Source organism: Sciurus vulgaris (genome assembly GCF_902686455.1).
Source record: "Sciurus vulgaris genome assembly, chromosome: 12".
Classification (NCBI taxonomy): Eukaryota; Metazoa; Chordata; class Mammalia; order Rodentia; family Sciuridae; genus Sciurus; species Sciurus vulgaris.
Genome location: NC_136473.1, coordinates 56732825 through 56756306, shown reverse-complemented (window position 1 = coordinate 56756306; position 23482 = coordinate 56732825). Strand labels below are relative to the sequence as shown.

The 23482-nt window shown below is 35.4% G+C and overlaps 1 protein-coding gene across 2 annotated transcripts in view; it reads right to left on the bottom strand.

The window, feature by feature from the left end:
* The window catches only part of CNST (consortin, connexin sorting protein), a 99876-nt gene that overhangs the window by 21592 nt on the left and 54802 nt on the right, over window positions 1–23482 (bottom strand). For both annotated transcript variants that reach the window (XM_079106622.1, XM_079106623.1), the window contains exons 3-8: window positions 8434–8627; window positions 6215–6245; window positions 4136–4222; window positions 3232–3346; window positions 1067–1088; window positions 793–889 (exon numbers count right to left, since the gene is read on the bottom strand). In XM_079106622.1, the coding sequence (XP_078962748.1) occupies window positions 793–889; window positions 1067–1088; window positions 3232–3346; window positions 4136–4222; window positions 6215–6245; window positions 8434–8627 (546 nt within the window). The remainder of the gene's footprint in view (window positions 1–792; window positions 890–1066; window positions 1089–3231; window positions 3347–4135; window positions 4223–6214; window positions 6246–8433; window positions 8628–23482) is intronic.

The window sequence follows — 23482 nt, the reverse complement described above, 5'->3', positions numbered from 1 at the left end:
AAAAAAATTAAAAAGTACCATTAAAGAAGAAATGGCTACTTGATGGCAGCATCTTATATCTTTAGGGCCACTTGCCCAAAACACATTATATCTCCTTTTCAATATGAGGGCTCTCAGGCCCAGGAACATAAAGTTCAGAAATATAAATTAGTAGTGAAATCAGACACCAGAAGGAAAATCACCCTAAACTTATTTATTTTTATTTTCTACAGTTTTTATAATGACCAACATGTATTTAGAAAAAGTCTCTCAAAATCTTTTGACAAAAGGCACAGGGTTGATATAAAACACATCATAAATGCTTTAGAAGTATATATACACAAATTATATGTTAGTCAACAAAGAAGAGACAAGGATAAATTGCTAGAAATAAATCATCGAGACACAGAACTTTTAACTATCTAGATTTACAGAAAGATTTCTGGTACCATCCATTCAGTGCTTGTTTTTTAAATAGAAAAGACATCTAAATACATCAAAAACAAGTCCATTTCACAGCACTTTTGTACAGTCTTTTTATATTATGGTAAAACACACAAAACCACCTACTGAAAACACAGAAATGCTTTTATGTTTTTATAAGAATTTAGATTTTTATAATATCTACTACTGGGTAACTAAAAATGAAATTACATCATAAAAAATCTTGCTTTGCTGTTTTCTCTAAGAGAGACATATGCACAAAATGTAAACAATAATTTTTTTCATAGCAATTCAGATGTGACACTTAACAAAATATTAAAGGAAATGGATATCTTTTACATCTCTCCCTAACTTAATTTAAAAACATACCTGACTCTTTGGTTGTAGCTCCTCTTTCCTTTGGATCTTTGGACACTATTAATTGTGTAAAGCATTGCCTTCCCAGGGACTTTTCTATAGCTGCTATCTAAAAAGTTTAAAACAACAACCAAATAAAACACAAAAAAACATTTTTGGAAACTGTTGCATTAAATTAGAAACCTGAAATAACTTGAGAAATGTTTCTTTATTTTCTAAAACAGTCCATACAATAGACATGTGACAATATTTTTCCCATAAATATTTTTAAAAGAAACAAACTTACCTTGTGTTTGGATAAAAGAGGACTGTAGAAAAAAGAAAGAAAAAAATTTTTTTTAAAAGTACAGCATGCTTCTAAACAAATGTCACTGAAATGGCTATAAAAAAATACAGCTTCTTGGGTTCTAATATTAGCACAGAACATTTCCATGGCTGAAACATTACCACTGGGTTACATCGTTCAAAGTACAGCTATATCATGTGTTAAACTCCTTAGATAGCCAATTACTGCTGAAAACCCTCAAAGAAGCTACAAATGCTGAAATCCAGAAGTAAAAACAGAGTGTTAACCTTTTGCTAATAAGGTATTTAAAGATAATTTCACACATGCATTTTTAAAATCTCAGTTTATGTCATAATCTAAAATAGATTATGGCAGAAAATGATTTGTTAGAATTATCCATGGAAACACATTACCAGAAAAGTAACTTTTCAATATTAAATTTTAGGTAATACCCAACATAATGGGATATATGTATATCTAACAAAGGCATGAACAAAAATACATAACCACTTTATTATTCACAATGTTCAAAACCCAGGAGCAACTCACATGTCTATGAAAAATACAATGGACAAACTGTTGCACAGACATAGAATAAATCTGCACTGCAATAAAGCACAGCAAACTGCCATTACATGTAACATGTAATGCTGACACAATGATGGGCACAAGAAGTGAGACACAGCAATCTATATTCTGTGCAACTCCATTTATAGGAATTACAGAATAGTCAAATAGTTGGAGAACTCAAGAGAGTGGTAACCATGGTGGAATGGGGGGTATGGACAAGGTACTCGCATGACAGAGCTTTCTGAGAGGTTCATTACATCTTGTGAATCTTGGAACTTTGTTTTGAGTGGTAGTCATGTAGACATATAGGTATATGGGAAAAAATGTATCAAGCTTGTATGCTTAACTGTCTATAATTTGAGAATAAAGATACCACATATTCTGCTCAAAATGTTTATGAATACTTAAAACATTTGTAACATGTTAAGAAGTTATTAGTTCCATAGGAAGGGCAGTACTTGGGAATTTTTTTTCTTTTCCTTTTTATTTTACTGGGGGATTGAACCCAAGGGGTACTACTCTACTATTGAGCTATAACCCCAATCCTTTTTATCTTGAGACAGGGTCACACTAAATTGCCCAGGCTTGTACTGAACATGTGATTCTCCTGCCTCAGCTTTCCAAATTGCTGGTATTACAGGTGTGTGCCACTGTGCCTGACATACTATTTGAAAGTTTAAAAATGTTTATTTTAAAGACTCCATGATTTTTAAATGTTATAAGTTTGAAAGTTAACTTATTTAACTTGCTAGGAAATTTTGCTATAACCCAGAATCCTTTAAAATACTTTTTAAAAACTCTTTTTTAGTTGTAGATGGATACACTACCTTTATTTGACTTATTTTTTATGTGGGGCTGAGGACTGAACCCAGTGCCTTAGACGTTAGACAAGTGCTCTACCACTGAGCTACAACCCCAGCCCTGAAAATACTGTTTTAAACACAGAAAACTGTTATTGTGACAGGTGAATGAATCTAGAATCATTCTTCAAAGGCCATCTCCAAAACAATCAGGTCCCACAGCAAGTTCTCTATCTTCTGCATGAGCTAAAGCAACAATTACTTAGGAATGTTTCATTATTAACAAACAGAGCTTGTGTTTACTCTTCATGAGTCTGAGAGAAAAGGAGAAAAAGTTATTAACAGAACAGAAAGTCTTTTGCCTTCATATTGAGGACTCAAGTCCTAAACCCCTGAAGACTGTACTGAACACTATCATGCCCCCTTCATGTTCAGAACCTGGGTCTTCAAGTAATGGATTAAAAAAAAAAAAGGATTAATAAAGAAGTCCTAATATAAAATTAAGTTCATTTGAATTGACTGATCTTTCACCCAAAAGATGTCAAAATTAGATGTTATATTTAAAAATATCTAATGAGAAGAATATTTTGAACCTATGTGAAATTGACTGTTTACTTACTAAGTTCAATGTAAGAACCAGCTAAAAGTTGAGAAAGAAACCTAAAATTTTATTACACCCATTTTAATTTCTGTAGTTGAAAGTATCATTAAACAAAGGGCCTTGTATTCCAATACTCGATACAATGATTCAACATTCTACTGTAACTCATTGCAACTAAATTCTGACATACTTACTCTTGGTGTGTTGTGCAAAATTTAGCAAGCCGTTCAAAATCTTCACCATTAAATCCCTTTTCTGAATTCCTTACTGGTGTAACCATATGTGGTTGTACAGTTTTCCATTTTGTTTCTAAATTTAAAATATTTGTTAGTCACTGACTCTTACAAAACTTACATAGGAGGAAAAAATGTTAACTGAACCACTGCTAAAATTAATATGCAAAATTATCTTCTCAAACAACCAAAAAGTTAACAGAAATAGTCAAGTTATTATTTCACAATATAAATAAACATCCCAGAGACTGAATTAGCCAATACGGCATGCGATATGATCAAAAGAAATAAAAATAATAATAAAAAATAATAAAAAAGTGTTCTTTTCTTAGCACTAATAAAAAGAGTAATATACAAAGAAAACAATTTTCTCACAGTAAAATAGGCATGGTAAAAATGCCACATTCTTTGTAAAATCTTTCCTTTTTGTCCCCTTCCCATCCCCCATGACACTGTGGATTGAACCCAGGGCCTGATACATGATGGGCAAACATTCTATTGAGCTACATATCCAGTTTATCCTTTGCAATATTAACATGATTGGAAATTTCTGACTTAAAAGAACCAGATCTATTATGTTAACTTTTTCTTTTCTTTTTTTCCTGGGGATTGAACCCAGGGGCACTTTACCACTGAGCTACATCCCCATCCCTTTTTATTTTTTTTGAGACAGGATCTTGCTAAATTACTTAGGATCTTGCTAAATTCCTGAGGCTGGTTTTGAACTTGCAATTTTCCTGCTTCAGTCTCCTGAGCTGCTTCCATTACAGGTATGTACCACCGCACCCAGCAAATATGTTAACTTTCCAGATATCAATTTGTTAGATTACAGATAGTTCCACAGTCTGTGTTGGTCTGTACTTACCCCACTGTTCTTGAATTGCAGAAAGATTAGCAAGCAATTGCTCATGATATAATCGTTCAAGCTGAATGAATTTCATTGCTTTCTCATCTGAATAGAAAATTTGAGGAAAACAGAAATCCAGACTGTTTACATTAAACCCCATGTTTGAAAAACAATGTCTTATAGAAGGTAAGAAATCTGGAACCCAAAAAATGAGAGGACTCTAAACATTTTTAAATTTAAACATTATCTAAAGTAATACTTCTTGGTTTTGAAGTAGGTAAATTTTATTCTAGCATATTATGCAATAGCTACATAGATTCCATATCATCAGTAAACAGCAGGAATTAAAAAGGTTTTTATTCTCAAGGAATGTCTGCTTGCTAACATATTTCTAGCAGAGTCAATTAAGTTATTTAATTGGATATAGAACCCACACGGAACCAGGGAGTTTTGTTTTCCTTTTAAAAATTTTTCTCCTTAAATTACTTTCTGTAACTATGTGACCCTCTAGTTAGGTGTTTGTTTCTGGTTTCAACTAACCTTTATCCTTGACTTATTTATCATTGAATGCTTTTCTCTTATAAGACCAAAGGACTACATGTCCAGACAATGGTAAGCAAAAATTATATGAATCTTTTCTAAAAATTTTAATTACCACAGTGATTTTCAAAATTATCATGTGATTCCACTTTTATGTAGATCTTTATGTATAAACTTTTGCCTTCCTATCTGTATCACAAATATTTGCATCTTCTGTGGTCAAGATACACTATACAACTTTTTACCTTCCTCTGTGCAATGTTCAAAATGTTGACCCAGAAAAAAGGAAGAGAAAAACTCACAGTTTAACTTTCTGTCCTTCCCATAAACACTCAGAAGTTAAATTCTTCCTCTCTGTTGTTGTCTTAAAGATATCCCCGGGATCATAAAATAGGCCCAGAAGAAACAGGAACAATTTGTTCTTTCCCTGCCCATGACTTAAATATACCAGGTTTCTCAAATTTTATTGAACATAAAAACTATCTGAAAAACTTGTTAAAATACTGATTGATGGTCTGACCCCTCAGAGCTCTGATTCTGAGGCCCATGAACTTGCATTTCTAGGAAGCTTCACAGGCAGGGCTGCTGCTGTTTCTGTACATTGCTTTATATGAGATATTAATTATTTCATTAAGAAGAGGCGGGCAGGGTGGGAGGAAAGAGAATAAATGAATGTGTGTGTGTGTGTGTGTGTGTGTGTGTGTGTGTGTGTGTGCGTTCCCTCTTCATTTCCACTAGAGTTCTAACAGGGAGTAAAGTACCATTGTCTGAAGTTATACCTCAGTTAATATGACAGGGTTCAGGACAATAACCGTTTATCCTCAATCTGGTCAGAAATGTGAAAGTCAATAAGGTTAGGGAAAAAAGTAAATGACACTAACGGGAAAGACCAGATACTCAGGGCACATTCTGTCTCGACAGTATACACTAGGCCAGCCCCTCAAAAGAAAAGCAATTTTTATTCTGTTCATTACTAGTGAAGAACTACTCTTTCCTTTGCAGCTATATACAGTCATGCACCACATAACAATATTTTGGTCAACAAGGACCTAACAACACAGTAGCTGTCATAGTATGACATTTGCAGAATGACATAATCACCAAATGATGAATTTCTTAGGACATATTCCCACTGTCAAGCAACACATGACTCTAGCTGTAATAAGATAGTCATGAAATAATGTGTAATATATCTGACATGCTCCACCATACAAATATTACTTGACTTGTATGCCTGCTTAATTTAAAAGAAAATACAAAAGCTTTTTACATTTTATTTCAGCAACATGTCCTTTTTCTCCTTACTGAATATAAATATTTAATTTTGGTAAAACTAGTGTTTATTCATGGAAGGTCAAATTTGGATGATTTTAAAAATTTTCTGGACTGACAGATATTTCCAGAACCTTGCTTTCTGAGGTAGTTAGATGGGTACCAAAATTGTCAAAACCCACTGAAACCATATGATGTATACTTTTTATTATGTAGACCCCTTTAAAAAAGTGGATAGTTCTATAAAGGTTCTATGAGTTTCTTCCTGTGATTAAGAAAGGATACAGTCCTCTTCCTGGAAATAGGACTCAGCTATCTGTTAAAAACAAGCAAATGAAAAACAAAGTCAGAGAAAATTAAATTACTATTTGGGTATAATGACAAATTTGGAAGAAATAAAATCTTGAAACTCTGAATGTTTCTGATATGAAATTAAGAAAGCTCTTAACTACATTCACTAGTTCAGAGGAGCTTTCTTGGCACAGGAAACAATTCTGAAGTCTAACACATTTCAAGCTGAGCAAGCATAGGCATTCTCCAGGCTTTACAAAACACATTCATTCTATTCTATTTAGAGTCAGAGCAATCTTCTCTCATGAGAAAAATGCTATAGAAGCTTAAAGAGGTATAACACAAATAAAAAGATCATTCTATTTATTGTGAATTAAAAAGCAAAAATGCCACATCATGTGAGGTCTTTACATGCATTCATTTCATTTTTATTTCACCAACTATCAGTGGAAGACCTCATGGGCACTAACTTTTTGATTCTGTTTTGATATTAAACAAAAGGCCAGGCCAGGCCAAGTGCTCACAGTTGAGTAATGATGTTTGGAATTATGTACACAGTGCTGCACATTGTACAGAACACTAGTTAGAGTTCAGAGTCATGTATGTTGGCAATTGGCTGTAATCCCAGCTACAAGAATACTCTCCTACAAACCTATGAGACCACTGTCCACTTGGAGAAATCATAGCTTGATAAAATAATATTATTTAGAATATTTCCTATACTCAAATTTCTCCCAGGTTGCTCCAAAAACAGATGCATTGAATGGAATAAACACATTCCAGCATCAGTGTTATAAGAAATGTGCTTTGTGACAGAGCCTTGTTTGCCCTTTGTGAATAGATGATGATAATACTTAATGCTCTAGGTTGTTTGGAGGATAAAACAATATGAACTGTGAATGCTCTTTGAAAACTCAACCTACTGAGCAAAGGCTACCGAGACTGAAAGATTAGAAGGCTGCCTCAGTGCTGGTGCTCCTCAATCAAGACAAGTCAGTAATGCTTTAGGGGTCAAACAGCACTACATGTTTTCTCAAAGGCCTTCCTCAAGTTCACAAAGGAGGTAATAGAAATTTGTAAAAATATACGTTTTTCCATACTGGGTCTATTTTTTAATGATTTTACTATTTAACTTTTTCTCACATAAAAGTTAAAATGATACATATGTAAATGAGTAAAAAGCACAACTTTTTCCATTCCCCACGTACCAATTATTTTTATTTTTAGTGAAAATAAAATGCAGTTCACAAATATTTTAATTATTCCTGAATGAGCTCTTATGTAAAAAGGTTTTCCACTCACTGTCCTAAAGGCTGCCTAGTTTCCAGGCTGTCCATTTTCCAATTTACCCTCCTAGTCATCAGACTAGATTCCAGTTCTGGATTTCATCAGATTGGATTCTAAAGTTCAAACTGGATTCCAGGGGGCTGGGGCTGTTGCTTAGTGGTACAACACTTGCTTAACATGCACAAGGCCCTCCGTTTGATCCCTAACACCACAAAACTAAAACTAAAACTAAAAAAAAAAATTCAATCCTGGAATTTTCATTATTAATAAAACTCCCAGCCCCTCAAACTAAGGTCACCAGCTACTGAATCTCACTTGTCTCTTTTTCCATCTTAATCTCCAGCAATGTTCCAGCTGTGTCTTTCACATGCTGATGTCTCCTGGTACCAGCTCACTGTGTCATCTGGTGAGCACCTAATCATCCTGAATAACCCAGCCCAAGAACTACCTTCTTTTCCCTAGTGCTCATAGGACAAAGTCAATCACCCATTTTGTGCTGCTAAATCTTAAACATGTCTACTCTGACATTTAATACAGAATTCTACACTTAGGTACCTTTCTCCTATTCTCCAAAGCTCTCTTAAGAACATTCCCTGCTAAGTAATCTTTCCTTCCCCAGTGTCTGGCATAGTTTTGGCACCTCATCAGTGCTCACTAAGCTCTTTTCACACTGATTTCTATATCTCTACAGCTTAATCACTAAATAAAAGGTGTTAAACATTATCCAAATGATGGATTATCCAAGGTCAAAGTGTGGTCACTAGTCAATAATATGCCAAATTTTCCACCAACCACTGATCCAGGGTCATCTTCACCTGGATTCATCAACCATGAGCAGGAGAGAATCAATTATAGAAAACTAGATGATTCCAAATGTTGGTTTCAGAATTTAAGTGAGGCTGAAAGTGAAGGGTTTAATGTAGTACCTGATGAAGGCAAAGAGGAAGTGCTCTTGAATCCAACTGCTCAACTTCACCTCGGATAAGTGAAAACAGAGATTGCAGAACTAGCTTTGGAGTTTCTGGTTGGTCATTAGCATTTACTTCAGTAGCCTCTTCACCACCAACAGCATGTTTGGCTGCACTTAGTATCTTTTCTTCCATCAAAGGTGCAGTATCACCTGAAGAATATGGAACATTTTAAAACAATTATGCTTATTATTCATAAAACTCTCAAATAAAACTGACTATATGAAAAAAAAAAAAAAAAAAAAACCCAGGAACCACAAGTTATTGACTTTATTAAGCCTGACACTTATGGCCACTATTAACATAAATATAAACCATTTTTGCAGAATTATAATTAAGGGTATTAACAAAAAGGGAACCAAAGAAGCTGGGAATGGTGGGGAATGCCTATAATCCCAGTGGCTCAAGAGGTTGAGACAGGAGGAGTTCAAAGCTAGCCTCAGCAATGGTGAGGTGCTAAGAAACTCAGTGAGACCTGTCTCTCAATAAAATACAAAATAGGGTTGGGGATGTGGATCAGTGATAAAGTGCCCCTGAGTTCAATCCCCAGTACCAAAAAAAAAAAAAAAAAAAAAAGGGAGTCAAAGAAAAATATGCAAGTTAAAGCCTGACCCAAGGGCTGGAGTTGTAGCTCAGGGGTAGAGCACTTGCCTAGCATGTATGAGGCACTGGGTTTGATTCTCAGCACCACATAAAATAAATAAATAAATAAAATTAAGGTATTGTGTCCATCTACAACTAAAAATTAAAAAAAAAAAAAAAAAAAAAAAAAAAAACCTGACCCAAAACTTGATTCTCCCAAAGGAAAATTAGATTACTTATCATTTGAGTTATGGCTCACACAAAATAAAACAGAACTGAACAGGAAGATAAATGAAATAGTTAGAGATGTTGAGCTTTTCTTTTTAAACCCCAGTCTGATATAATATTAGAACTATGTCCAGATTCCAGGAGAGTAGTGAGAATTCAGATGCCAGAGCCAAGAGCCAATAACATATTTTTCCGGATAAAAATGGGCTAAATAACAAACTTTTGAAAAAAAAAAAATCACTAAAAACTAAATGCTTGACCCATAGCTCCTAAAATGCACGCTCATGTGCACACATGCGCACACACACAAACAATTAATCAATTAGTTCACCCATCTCCAAAATATCAGTATCGGTTCTAATAGTCATAGTCAAATTAAAAAGATTATCTGCCTGTGTATCTCCAGCTAGTTTGCATCAGAAAGAATCTTTCTCAGTAATATGGTCTGTATTTACCACCATCCAGGCTGCGTCCTTTGACAGAGTGCCCAGAAGCCAGACTGCCTGCTTCTGCCCTCCAAATAAACCCAGTATTTGCCTTCCAAATAAACTCAGACCGGTCCATTCTTCATCTTCCTAGTAAAATACTCAGTGCATTCCTGAGCAATTACTGATTCTAAAAGTTGGACTATTTCCTTCCCGTCATGCCTATTCATGTTCTTCCCTAACAAGCTCTATACTCTTCAATATAACATGAGTTTAAGATCAATTTATTTCCTTCTGTATTCTGTAAGTGGTCTTATACTATGCAGGACAGCATTACAGTAATGGGTGTGAAATCTTGTCTCTAATAAACAGGGGTTAATTTATGAATGATGCCATCCCGATTACATTCAAGGCAGTGTCTTTCAGCACTAAAATTCCAAGTGTTGCACAGTGTAGCATGTCTTAAAAAAAATCACCTATAATAATAACTTATATTTTTGGGGAATTCTTCTACACTTTGTCAGTTGGTCTTTAGATATACAAGGCCCAGTGATGACTCCCCATTTTGTAGAGACAGAATTTATAAAAACATAGTGATTCTTTGATTTTTTTCCAATTTTCTAACCACATGGTAACAGGAGCAAAAGTGTAGCACTGTGGTGCTGGACAAGGTGGCACACACCTGTAATCCCTGCAACTCCACAATTTGAGAAAGGAGGATCTCAAGTTCAAGGCCAGCCTCAGTAATTTAGGGAGGACCTAAGTAACTTAGCGAGACCCTGTCTCAAAAAATAAAAGGAGCGGGGGACATGGCTCAGTGGCTAAGTGCCCTAGGTTTAATCCCTGGTACAAAAGAGTAGCAATGTGAGAATGGAAGCTTTCTGTAGATAACTACAAAGAAATGAGGAGAACTATAGTTTTCTTCCACTTCCCAGTCATGGTACTATGTTCAAGACATTCAGCTTCATAATTACTGTGAGAAAGTCAGCTACTCATGCACTATTCTTTTTGATTAAATTTGCCCCATATGGTTATCAAAAAGTATTGTATGATGTTTATTTGTTAAAAAAAAAAAAAAAGGCTGAAGTTTTAAAATGTTCATTTTCACCAACGAGGAATTAAATAAAGCCCTTTAAGTCAATTACCAAAAGAGAAAGAACTCTCAAATGTAAAGAAAAAGGAAAGGAATTGATGATATCCTTTTCTAAAGGAGGTTAAAAAATATGGTTCTGAATAAACCTGAATTTGATTATCTCAGATGTCAGTGTATATTCATTATGGTCAAGTTTGCTGGTAGATACATTTTCTCTCTGAATTACCTCAGTAAGCAATGTTACTGATATGTACTAGTTATAAACAAGCAATACACCATTAAATAAAAGTATGTATGCTAGGTACAGTGATGCACACCTGTAATCCCAGTGCCTGGGGAGGCTGAAGTAGGAGGACTGCACATTCGAGGGTAGCCTCAGCAACTTGGCAATCCCCTCAGCAACTTAGTGAGTCCCTGTCTCAAAATAAAAATAAATAAAAACAAACAAAAAAACCAAAAAAAAAAAAAAAAGGGCTGGGAATGTAGCTCAGTGGTAAAGCACCCCTGGGTTGTATTCCCAGTAATAAAATAAACAAACAAATATGTAGTTAAAGTAAAGACATTTGAATAGAAAGATGACTCAATTATAAAATACAATCAAGATAAGTCCCAAAAGTCTACAGGAGTCTAGGATTCTAAGAGCAACAGAAGGCTAAGATGGGCAATTATAAAGAAGATGCCTAGTGTGAGGAGGGAAAAGAAAACACGACCTTCACCTATGTCAAGAGGCCAACAAAATTTACCAGACTAATACCACAGAAGGATTATCTTCCAGGGCTTAAAGATCATGAGCTTCAGAGATAAATGAACTACAACACCACCTTACCTCTTAAGATAATGTTCTTTGCTGGGACAGAGTATGTAATATAAGTCACAGGGCACTGGAGCAGGATCCAGGGACTTGAGTTCAGTCATTATTTTTCCATGGGACCTTGGATATATTACTCTTTTCTATTTTTGTACTAGGGATTGAACCCAGGGGTGCTTAACCACTGAACCACATCCCCAGCCCTCTTTGTATTTTATTTAGACACAGGGTCTCACTGAGTTGCTTAGGGCCTTGCTAAGTTGCTGAGGGTGGCTTTGAACTCAAGATCCTCCTGCCTCAGGTTGCCAAACCACTGGGATTACAGGCATGTGCCACTGCACCTAGCTGATATATTACTCTTCTGTGCTAAAGTTTTATTACCTATAATGAAAGGACTGGCCAGGTGATCTGTCAAGTTTCTCCTAGAACTGACTGTCTAAAACATTCAAAATCCCCATAAAGATTTTGGTAATTAAAAAATATAAGGGCTGGGGATATAGCTCAGTTGGTAGAGTGCTTGCCTTGCATACACAAGGCCCTGGGTTCGATCCCCAGCACCGCAAAAAAAAAAAAAAAAAAAAAAAAAAAAAAAAAATATGTATATATATATATATATATATATATATATATATATATATTTATCTATGAGGTTGGGGTAGAGAGCTTTAGTAAAGTATGGAGCCCTGGAGCCCTGGGTTCCCAATCTAGCACAGAAAGAAGGCAGGCAAAGAGGAGAGGAGAAAGAAAGCAAGGGAAGGAAAATGAAGAAAATAAAGAAATGCAGACTACCTTTATGAACAAGCTTCAATAATTATTTAAGAAAAATGAAGGTAAGTTTACACTCCCTAATAAAAATGTCTTGAAGTTCTCCTACCAATATACTTACACGCACACACCACTGTTCCTCCTCTTTCGGCCTAGATTGTTAATTGATTGAACAGTAGCATACAATATTTTTCAGGCAAGAAAATATACTGAATGGTCTTGCAAAAAGAGTTCCACAATGGGTGTGGTGGTGCAGGGCTATAATTCCATCCCAGCAACTCAGGAGGCTGAAGCAGAAGGATGGAGAACCTTAACAATTTAGTGGGAACCTCTATCAAATTTTTTAAGAAAGGTCAGCGGCAGAGCGCTTGCCTAGCATGTATGAGGCACTGGGTTCGATCCTTAGCACCACATAAAAATAAACAAATAAAATAAAGGTATGCTGTCCATACACAACTCCAAAAATTAAAAACTAAATAAATTAAAAAAAAAAAAAAAAAAAAAAAAGAACTGGGGAATGTAGCTCAGTGGTAAAGCATCCCAGTACCAGGTGGGGAAAAACAAAAGAGTTCCATAACATTTCATACCAAAGAGTAGATTTTTGTTATAACTGTGCCAAACCTTTAGGAATAGAATTCTATTGTGGCTTAAACAATCACATAAATTGTTATACATGCTGTTAAACACCAAGGACACATTTTACCCTAGGTAAATATAAAATAAAACAACATTTAGCCATTTTCTAGTTTTATGGAATTGTATAGTACTAAAAATATGGCCTAATTAGTTTTATGGTAAAGAATTCATACTAGAAAACTATTGCTCAAGAGTGAGAAGAATAATATGAAAATCAGGGCAGCCTGCTTCCACTGCTTATTTTATGCACCTTTAGCAAGTTACATAATCTCTTTGATCCCCTAATTTCTTTCTCTGTAACACGGGAAAAATAACATCTGCCTTATAAGATTATTGTAAGGATTAAATGAGACAGTGTGTACAAGAAGCAGGTGTGCTCTCAATCCTCAGCCTAAAAAGAGGCTCCACTGTCACTTGAGAGAAGAAGGTCACAGGATTGTTAAAGACACTTCTGAGATAGTTCAAAATTTTTTTCAATTAGAAGAAAAATTTTCAGAGGCAAGGATAAATGAAACTAATAAAGCTTACACTCCTAAAGTCACAGAATAGGAACTATAAGAAATGTGTTGGATTATTAAAATGTTTAGTTTATTATTCACCAATACTATTGTTTTGAACATGATTGAACTTGTTTTGTTTTTTATTTCTTTCTTTCTATACAGTAATACACTAAATGGAAAGGCTTGGCTTCTTTTACTCAGTAAGATGCATTGAAGTTTCTTCCACATCTTCTCAAAATCTCATTTCTTTTTAATATTCCAGGAACTTCTTTTTTTGGGTAGAGGGTACCAAGGACTGCAACAAGGGCACTCAGCCACTGAGCCACATCCCCAGTCCTATTTTGTATTTTATTTAGAGACAGTGTCTTACTGAGTTGCTTAGCAGCTTGCTTTTGCTGAGGCTGGCTTTGAACTCTTGATCCTCCTGCCTTAGTCTCCCAAGCTGCTGGGGTTACAGGTGTGCACCACTGTGCCCAGCAGGAACTTGTTTTTAATAAGGGTAATAAAAAAAAATAAAACACCAGCATAATCCTGAGCACTTACACAGGCTAAAATGTAGTGAACTGGCACCTTTATGATGTACTAAAAGATTTTTAAATAATATTAATAAAGTATTCACAATGCAACATGGAAATCTTAGTATTTTTCCATGTGAATTTCAAAATGATTTTGATGTTCTTATTCTTGATGCCACGAGTCTTTTTTTTTTTTTTTTTTTTGTGGTGCTGGGGATCGAACCCAGGGCCTTATGCCTGCAAGGCAAGCACTCTACCAACTGAGCTATATCAGCCCCCACATGAACCTTACAAAAGTTTTGCTTGAAAAAAAATGAATCTACGACAAAATATAATTTTATTTCATGAATTAGTGTTAAAATTTCTTCTGATATATAAAAGGTTTTTTGGGATGGGCACAGTGGCACATGCCTATAATCCTAATTTGTGAGGCTGAGGCAGGAGAATCCTAAATTTGAGATGGCCTTAGTAATTTAGTTAGGCCCTAGCTCAAAAAATAAAAAGGTGTAGGGCTGTAGTTCAGTGATAAAGTATCCCTGGATTTAGTCTCCAGTTCCAAAATAAATAAATACATAATAAAAGATTTTGTTAGATTTATAGATATATTTACAGTTAAGGAAGAAAACCAAATTAAACCATAAATTGCCACACATAATTTCCCCTTTATTGTAAGATCTCATCCAGTATAAATGAAGTTTGCTATTGCCACATATGAATCCACATAGCTGGACAGAAACAAAAACATTGTGTTTATCTTCATCTGTGAAAACCATACAAGTTATAGTTAAAACTATTCATTAAGCAATATGGTGATGCTACTTATAAGTACCTATAAACAATAACAGGCACATTCATAGGCCCTAATTTAATTTAGCTTCATACCTGTCAACTTCATCAAGCACTAAAATGGATGCAGCTTACACTACCAAGTGAGGTTCTATTTATTTTTTAAAAATTATTTGTAACAACCTTGGACCAGAGATTGTAGGAATTACCTTGACTGAGATAATTTATTCAATCTGTCATACCATCTGAATTCTGTGTCAGTTCTGAAACATAACTGAATCCATCCCTGATGTGGTCAAGAGGCACTGTGTGGAAGAATATCAGAATATCCTTTAATGACCTTTATCTTGAAACACTAGGAATGTACCCTGATGTTCCTGCTCCTTTTCATAATTTAGCACTGATTTGCCATCTGTAACTATAACTAAGGGATAGAAACATTTCTCTTCAAGATAGAATGATGTGACTAGATGACTGAAAGGCAAAATCTCATAGGTGGTACTTTAGGCATTAAGTAATCAAGAGAATGAAAAATTATCACAGACAAAACGGGATTTTGAAAGATGTCATAGAAGACATCAGGTCTAGGTCAAGACAGTGGCTATAATTATACTTATGATGGGGGATGCTGACAACATAAGCTAAGCTGATAGGGAGTTTGGGGACAGGGACAGGGTTAATTTTAAATTTTGTACCCTACAACTGTGTAAAAGCACACCATTCCATAAGTAGGATTTAGGGGGGGTGGGGAAATCTGCCTTTGTTCATGATGTTCCCTCTACTTTGACTGTCAAGCTTTTAGACAGCAAGTGTCTGAGTCACCATTGTAACCTCAGGACTTAACACAGTGCCTGACCCAAAGCATGTTTTAACACTTTTGGGGGGAAAAGGTGTTGCTATGCATGATGAAGTGCATGTACAACAGACCCATGTATACTATATCATTTGAGTCTCATAACTTTATGAAGCAAACATTAGAAATTACAGATGAAACAATTTAAACTCATCAGAGATTAAATGAGAGAAAGCATAGGTCAGACTGCCTGGGTTTGAATTCCAATTCTACTGCTTTTAGCCAGGGCACCTGTAATCACAGATATTTTGGGAGGCTGAAGCAGGAGGAACAGGAGTTTGAAGCCAGTCTGGGCAACTTAGTAACAGCTTGTCTCCAAATAAAATTTAAGAAAGGGGTCGGGGTGTAGCTCAATGGCAGAGTCTTTCATATCCAGGGCTCCTGGTTCGATCCTTAGTACTGCAATAAAACCAAAAACAGAACAAACAAAAAAACCTATTGCTTTTTAGCTCTGTGGTTCTGAGTAAGGCAGTCTCTTTAAACCTTAATTTCCCCATTTGTTAAATAGGGATACTACTTTATTGTCATACGGACTCTGCTAGGAAATTACATTTAATAGGAAAGTAGAAGGTCCTTCTATTTATTCACACTTTTGCTATCTCTCTTCTTTCAAATATAAATACCAAGTTTGGAACAGAAAGGTATTTGGAAACAAAACACATTTACTGCTTTTATTAAAATGGGTTGACTCATGTTTAATGAAGGTCCCTTTTACTGAAATGAAGATAGATCAAATAAAGAATCTGAAAGTTATACCGTCAATCACAGTTACTGAAACAAACCAAACTCCAACACTTTCCTTAAGAGTGAACCATCCACCTTTTCTTTGATCATGTTTTGTCTTGCTGAGGCCGGCAGGCAGGAATTGTTCTGCACAGTTACCAACACACCCAAAGGAAAAGCATGTGCAATAATTAGGTGGCAAATTGTGACAAGTCAAATATAAAAAAGAATTCCTTTAAACACACTTTAAATTTCAGCAAAAATGAGATTGTATGGTGTAACATAGAGACCCACAGTCTTAAGTCATTGTCTGAGATCAAATCCTCAGAGTATCAATGATTAGCAATATGACAACAGGCATTTTATTTAACACCTTTAGGTTTCAGATTCCTCATCCCTAAATTGGGGCTAACTGTAGCACTGCTTCATAAGGTTATAGTATGGACTGAATGAGATAACTCTTATAAAGCATGTATCATAGTGATAGCACATAGTAAAAAATAAATGCTCAAGAAATTCTATTTTTAATTCAGTAAACTATAATCAAATTAAACTCTGTGTGTTCCTAAGTTGATTTTTAAAAATATATAACACAAAATTCAACATTTTATCATTTTGAAGTTCATAATTCAGTGGCATTAAATATATTCACAATGTTATACAATCATCACCAATGTCTATTTCCAGAACATTTTCATCATTCCCAAAAGAAAATTTGCACACATTAAACACTAACTGCCATTCCCCTTCCCCTTCAGCTTCTGGAAACCTTTTCTACTTTCTGTCTTTATGAATTTGCCTATTCTAAGAATCAAATATAAGTGGAATCATATAGAATCTGTCCTTGTGGTCTGGCTTATTTCACTAAGCATAATGTCTCAAGGCTTTTGTATGTTCTAGCATGTATCAGATGACCATTCCTATTTAAAGCTAAGTAATATTACAGTGAATACATATAAACCACATTTTGTTTGTCCATTTATCCATCAATGAAAATCTGGAATGTTTCTACTTTTGGCTATTGTGAAAAATGCTGCTATGAATCTTGGTGTTCAAGTATCTACTAAGTCCTGGCTTTCAGTTCTTTTGGATATAGCTAGAAGTGGAATGGATGCATTATATAGTAAATCTGTTAATTTTTTGAGGAACTTTCCAACTGTTTCCCTGGATCTCTATGATTTAAAAAATATTTCCGTTACTGTCTTGAGACTTCAACATTTGTGCAGTTTTTTTCCTCTATCTCTAAAACAGATACTACGACTTCCCAAAGATTAATTGTTTGACACTTCTAAATCAATGGTATTCTTACCAAAAACATGCTATTATACAAAAATACAACAGTAGTCCATCAATATAATTGTTTCTGAGCACAGTTCTTGCTATGAAAGTCCTAAAATTTAAAGTCCTTGAGTGACATAAGCATAATGGTAGAATAAGCAGCTCCAAACACATGTCTGTAGAGAAGTATAACAAACACCACAACTGTCAGGACTTTGTCATAACTCTGGAAAACCAAGATATATACCAAAGTGACCACTGAATCAAGAAAAAGACTTGTAAGAATGGTAGGAAAGTTCTGAGTATTTTTACTGGCTCTTGCCTTACCCCTCCCCAGTGCAACAAACCACTCCTCAAGCTTGGTTTGTAGGGGAGAGTAAAACTCAGTTGTAAATCATTGTGTTTGTCCAATCTAATCTATCTGGAGCTACCTGAAGGACTCACACAAAGTGTTTGCCTCTGTCACAAACTCAGAACCCTCCCCAGAACAGAATAGTAGTAGGCATTGCTGGAAAATACTGTCAGGTAATTGAAAAAAAACCACAGTGACTGGAGCAAAAAAAAAAAAAAGAAAAAAGATTCAGACATAAAACAAACATTTAAAGCCAGAGAAGAAAAGCCAGGAAGAAAGTAAGTTCCCTTAGTAAACCTGGGTATTCAAAAGTGTTGTATGTACTAGGGAGGTTAGAAAGTCACACTTGTCCAGGACCACATTCATGCTTAAAAAAAATCTGAGAAGAACCTGAGTTTTCTTCACTGGACAATCTGCACATGCACGGCAAGCAGGAAGTGAAAGCTGAGGCAGAGTATAAACAGCCTGGCTATGTGTTAGTATCTGAGCACAAGCCACTCTGTAAAGACCGGAAAAGGAACATAAGCTAAGACTTCGGCAATTAAGAACAGCCAAACCTGAGCAAGGGGAGAACCTGATTTCCTACCACATTATAATATTCAAATGTTCAGTTTCCAACAACTGGACATCACAAAAGTATACAAAGATACAGTAGAGAATAGGCCATTCGAGGAAAGAAAGAAAATAACAGAAAACATCCCTGGGGACAACTTACCATTGGACTTACCGACGAATGTAAACCAAATGTCTTAAACATGCTCAAAGGAAATCAGGAAAACAATGTATGAACAAAATGAGAATATCAAACATAGACAAAATATAAAAAGGGTATAGAGATTCTCTTTGGGGTGACAGTGGCGAAAGCTATGCGACATTATGAATGTAATCAATGCCACTGAATTGAACACTAAAATATCTCAAATAGCAAACTTATGCTATGTTTCAATGTAATAAAAAATTGTAAAAGAAAAAAATGCTTTCAGTTCTGATTTTATATTATAGTTGTTGAATCACTGCATAACAAATTCTTCAAAGCATCTTATCCATTAATGTTGATGCCTATCTTGGCCATAATTTGGAAGACAGATCAAATGTGAACTTTAAAACATGGTATTATATAGTTGTATGCTAGGCTCTGTGCCTTGCTCCTTTTTCCTTTCATTTCCTCACTCTAAGGTACTAGTTAATGCCATGAAATAAAGGAGAATGCTATCTCCAGTGCTTGTCTGAATACAATGAAGTGGGAAAAAGGAAATATCCCTTACTTCTCTACAGCAGACACCAGTATCAAGACTGAGCCAACGTCTTTCTGACCTGACCTGGGGTCAAAGGGATGTATTATGTAATTAAGGCATAATTACCATCCGCTCCACGCTCCACGTGGCACATTCTCCCATGTCCTCAGGCTGCAGCCTCCCTTCAAAGGGAGCAATGCAGTGCTGTGATTCAGAGTTGAAGCTGGAGTCAAGCCGCCCTATTAACCCAAGGTAATCCACTTGACTCTCAACCTACCTCCTCATAAATTAATGGCAAAGGATAAAGGAGGATAACACAAAAGTGTGCTCAAAGTGGCCACACTGTTCTATCGATTGTGTTCAGTCAATAGTTTCAATGTCAGTACAGGGATGAAAAAACAAAAACAGCCACTGGGCTTTATTTTGGGAGGCATCTGGGAAATTTCTATTAATACTTCAGAATGGTTTTGAGGAACAGGACTCCCCTGAGGCGGAATGACCACAATTCTCACTAGCTAAGTTACCTACTTTTTAAAAGCTGTCATAGCAGATTCTCCTGAGCAACACAAAACCTTCAAAAGAATATTCTAATTTTGCTCTTTGGTAGGGTGTTTTTCTTGAGTGGAAAGAGCAAGCCCTTTTTATAGCCTGCTTGCTTTGCAGCATACTTAAAGGGGAAGAGCTCTAATTACTCATTAGAAATTTAAATGAATCACTCTGAAACCACTGCCTATAAGCCAACCTAAGTATTTAAGTACACCTCTGCCCCCAGCCAGACTATCTTGAACCCAAGAACTTTATTTTCTCCTTTTAAATAAAAAGCATCATTAAGTTAGAAAGACACACTTGAATCCTAAATTCAGTATTGAGACTTTATGAATACACAGTGGATTTGAAAAAGCATTTCACAAAATGAACTTCAGGAAACTAGACAAGAGAATTTAACAAATGCATGCAGATAAGGGTTCCTACAGGCTAATGTTTAAGACCAGTCTCCCAGGCTGGTGTTATAGCTCAGTTGGTAGAGTGCTTGCCTCACAAGCACAAGACCCTGAGTTCAATCCCCAGCACTGCAAAAAAAAAAAAAAAAAAAAAAACAACAGTCTCAGGTAACTCCAAGGCCCTTCCAAACATTCTCCCATTTCACTACTTTCTAGAGCTTGCTCCAGACTGTTTTCACTTTGTATTCAAGGCACGATTAGTACACATAAATATTGCTGGGAGTTAGACTCTAAATTATGTAGCACATGCCAATTAGCACAAATGTTTGGATTCCCTAATTTTCCTCTTCAAAGTTGATTTACAATTTAACACATTTTATTAAAAATAAAAAATATGCAAGGGATTTTCCCAAGCATGCAATTAGTTATGCTATTTCTTAAACTTCATATCTAGTCCACAAACAACTTCAGCACCAAAGTTTCAAATGAAATAAAACATCTCTTGGTTCTTGAGAATAAAAAATAAAACTCTCAAATTTTATGTGACATTATAAGAAAATATAATCTTACCTCTGAAAATACACATACTTTGTTTCTCTAACAAATATAAAGGCATATATTTAAATTAAAAACTTATAAATAGCATTTACTTGTGGAAAAAGGGAAGTCTAACAGTCAAAAGAAACCAAGCTGTGAATTTTTCCTTAAAAGAGTTTCCTCTCTCACGTGTAATTCCAAAGACTCTTCGGGAGGCTCGGCAGAAGGATGGCAAGTTCCAGGTCAGCCTCAACAACTTAGTAAGACCCTGTCTCAAAATTAAAATAAAAAGGACTCGGATGTAGCTCAGTGGTAGAGCACCCTGGATTTAATCCCCAGTACACCAGTCCACTGAAAAAGGTACTGATAATACTTGCTTTGGCAGCTTATATACTAAAAATTGGAATGATACAAAAAGATCAGTAGCATGGCCCTTGCTTATAGTTGACATGAAAATTTGTGAAGTATTCCATATTTAAAAAAATAAAAGCTACTGACATCAGGGATTCTCTGTTAATGAAACCATATGAGAAAGGAAGATTTAGAAAACTTGGGAGTTAATTCTGAATTTTCAATAAGTTGAAAGAAAAGCACAGAAAAACATTATTCAACGACATTTTATTATATAGTTTACAGAAAATTACATGACATCAATTTTATTATACCAGTAATCTAAAATTTCTAAAGACCCTGTTTCTTAATATCACCAGACCAATTACCACCACATCCTGTTTTTTTCCTTTTGTTTTACTAAGATATAATTCACATGATATATGATTCACCCATTTAAAGAACATAACTATTTAAATGGTTTTACTATACACAGTGTGTACAACCATCCATCCCTACAGTCAATTTTAGAATGTTTTCATTGCTCCCCAAAGAAACCCTACATTCTTCAGCTGTCACATCCAATCCTTTATTGCCCCCAACCTCCAGCCCTTATGTGGCCAATAATCTACTTTTTGTCTGTATGAATTTGCCTGTTCTGGATATTTCATACATGTGGCTTTTTTCACTAAGCAGAATGTTTTCAAGGTTCATCCCTGTTGTAGCATGTCCTCCTATATTATTTTTACTGCCAAATAATATTCTATTGTAGGCATAAACACTCTCTACCTGCTTTTGTGTGCCTTTATTTTTCAAATGTACACTCCTATGCTTTTTTCAAATTAGAGAATCAGATGTATATAATAACTCTGAAAAGAAACTTAATTAATTACAGTTTTGATCCTATAAGTGAGGCTTAGGAGGGTTTTATTTATTTATTTATTTTTGAACAAATGAAGATAAGACATTGATTTTTTTTTGCAGGGATCATGATCCAGCAAAAGGAGACTATTTGGAAAAGTAGTAACATTGAAAAGTCTGCCTCTAACAGGAAAGAACTGAGAAAAGCCAAATTCCCTGAATATCCCATTTAAATGTATGCTTCCCTTGAGCTTTCATTAAGCTGAGTTCTATGAAATCAATAACAAAATATTCTTATAGTCTATAAAATACTCCTTTATCTTAAAGAAATATTCATCTATTATTCATCTATGTTTACAGGTAACTATGAATACTTAAATGAAGCTGCTGATGTTAATTTCTTTCTTTTTCTTTAATGGGAATTGAACCTGGGGCCTCACAATGAGCACTCTATTACTGAGCTACATCTCTGGCCCTTTTTATGTTTATATTGACACAAGGTCTTACTAACTTACTTACTTGTCTTGAACTTGGGATCTTTCTGCCTCAGTCTCCCAAGTAGCTGGGATTACAGATGTGGGTCATGAGCCAGGCTGAGATGTAAGTTTCTTAATTTTTCTTCATATATAATATCAATACTTAAAAAAAGCACATCCTATTATCGGGACTTATGAAGAATGCTGGTCTTAGGACAGAATTTGAAAGACTGAACTGATGTAATTCAGCAATCACTCAGTAATTTTTAAACCTTATCTCTATGTAGATATCAAATTTTAACAGCATGACAGAAATCTTGGAAAAATAACTAGATAAGGAGAAGAAAACTGCCTCACTGGCCGGTCTGTACATACCATCATCTCCCACCAGCAACCTCAGAACAAAGCACTCAGAAAACAAAACAAAACAAAACCTGTGACTAGAACTGCCTCTCAAAGGGCCCTTGCCACAATATGAGACACTGACATTCTCCTGTCAATTCCATTTCTAAAGTTTGAGTCTACTTTTCTTCAGCCCCACAGCTACTCCCTCAGTACAGATTGCCAGGCTCGCTTGCAAACACCCTTAACTGTTTTCTTGGCTCTGATCTTAACTGTTCTGATCTATTCTCCTCATGGTAAATGAGCAATCTTTCTAAAAAACACAACTTATATCATGTCATTGTTTTGTGAAGGCCCAAATAAGCTATTTTAATACAAAAAATAATTCATGATTGAGGCCTTGTTCATGTCCTGAGCCTCAGCATCTCTACATACTTCCCTTTTGTTTTAGTCAGCTATTTCGCTGCTGTGGCTACATGATTGGATCAGCACAATTATAGAGGAAAGGTTTATTTGAGGGCTTATCATTTCAGATAGTCCATAGAAGTCCACAGAAGGCTGGCTTCACTCCTCTAGGCTCAAGGTGAGGTTGAACATCACGGTGGAAGAGTGTGGCAGAGGGAAGCAGCCTGCATCATCAAGAAGCAGAGAGAGAGTCTCCACTCACCAGATACAAAATATATGCCCCATAGCCACGCCTCAATTCCCACCTCCTCCAGCCACACTCTATTACTTCAATTA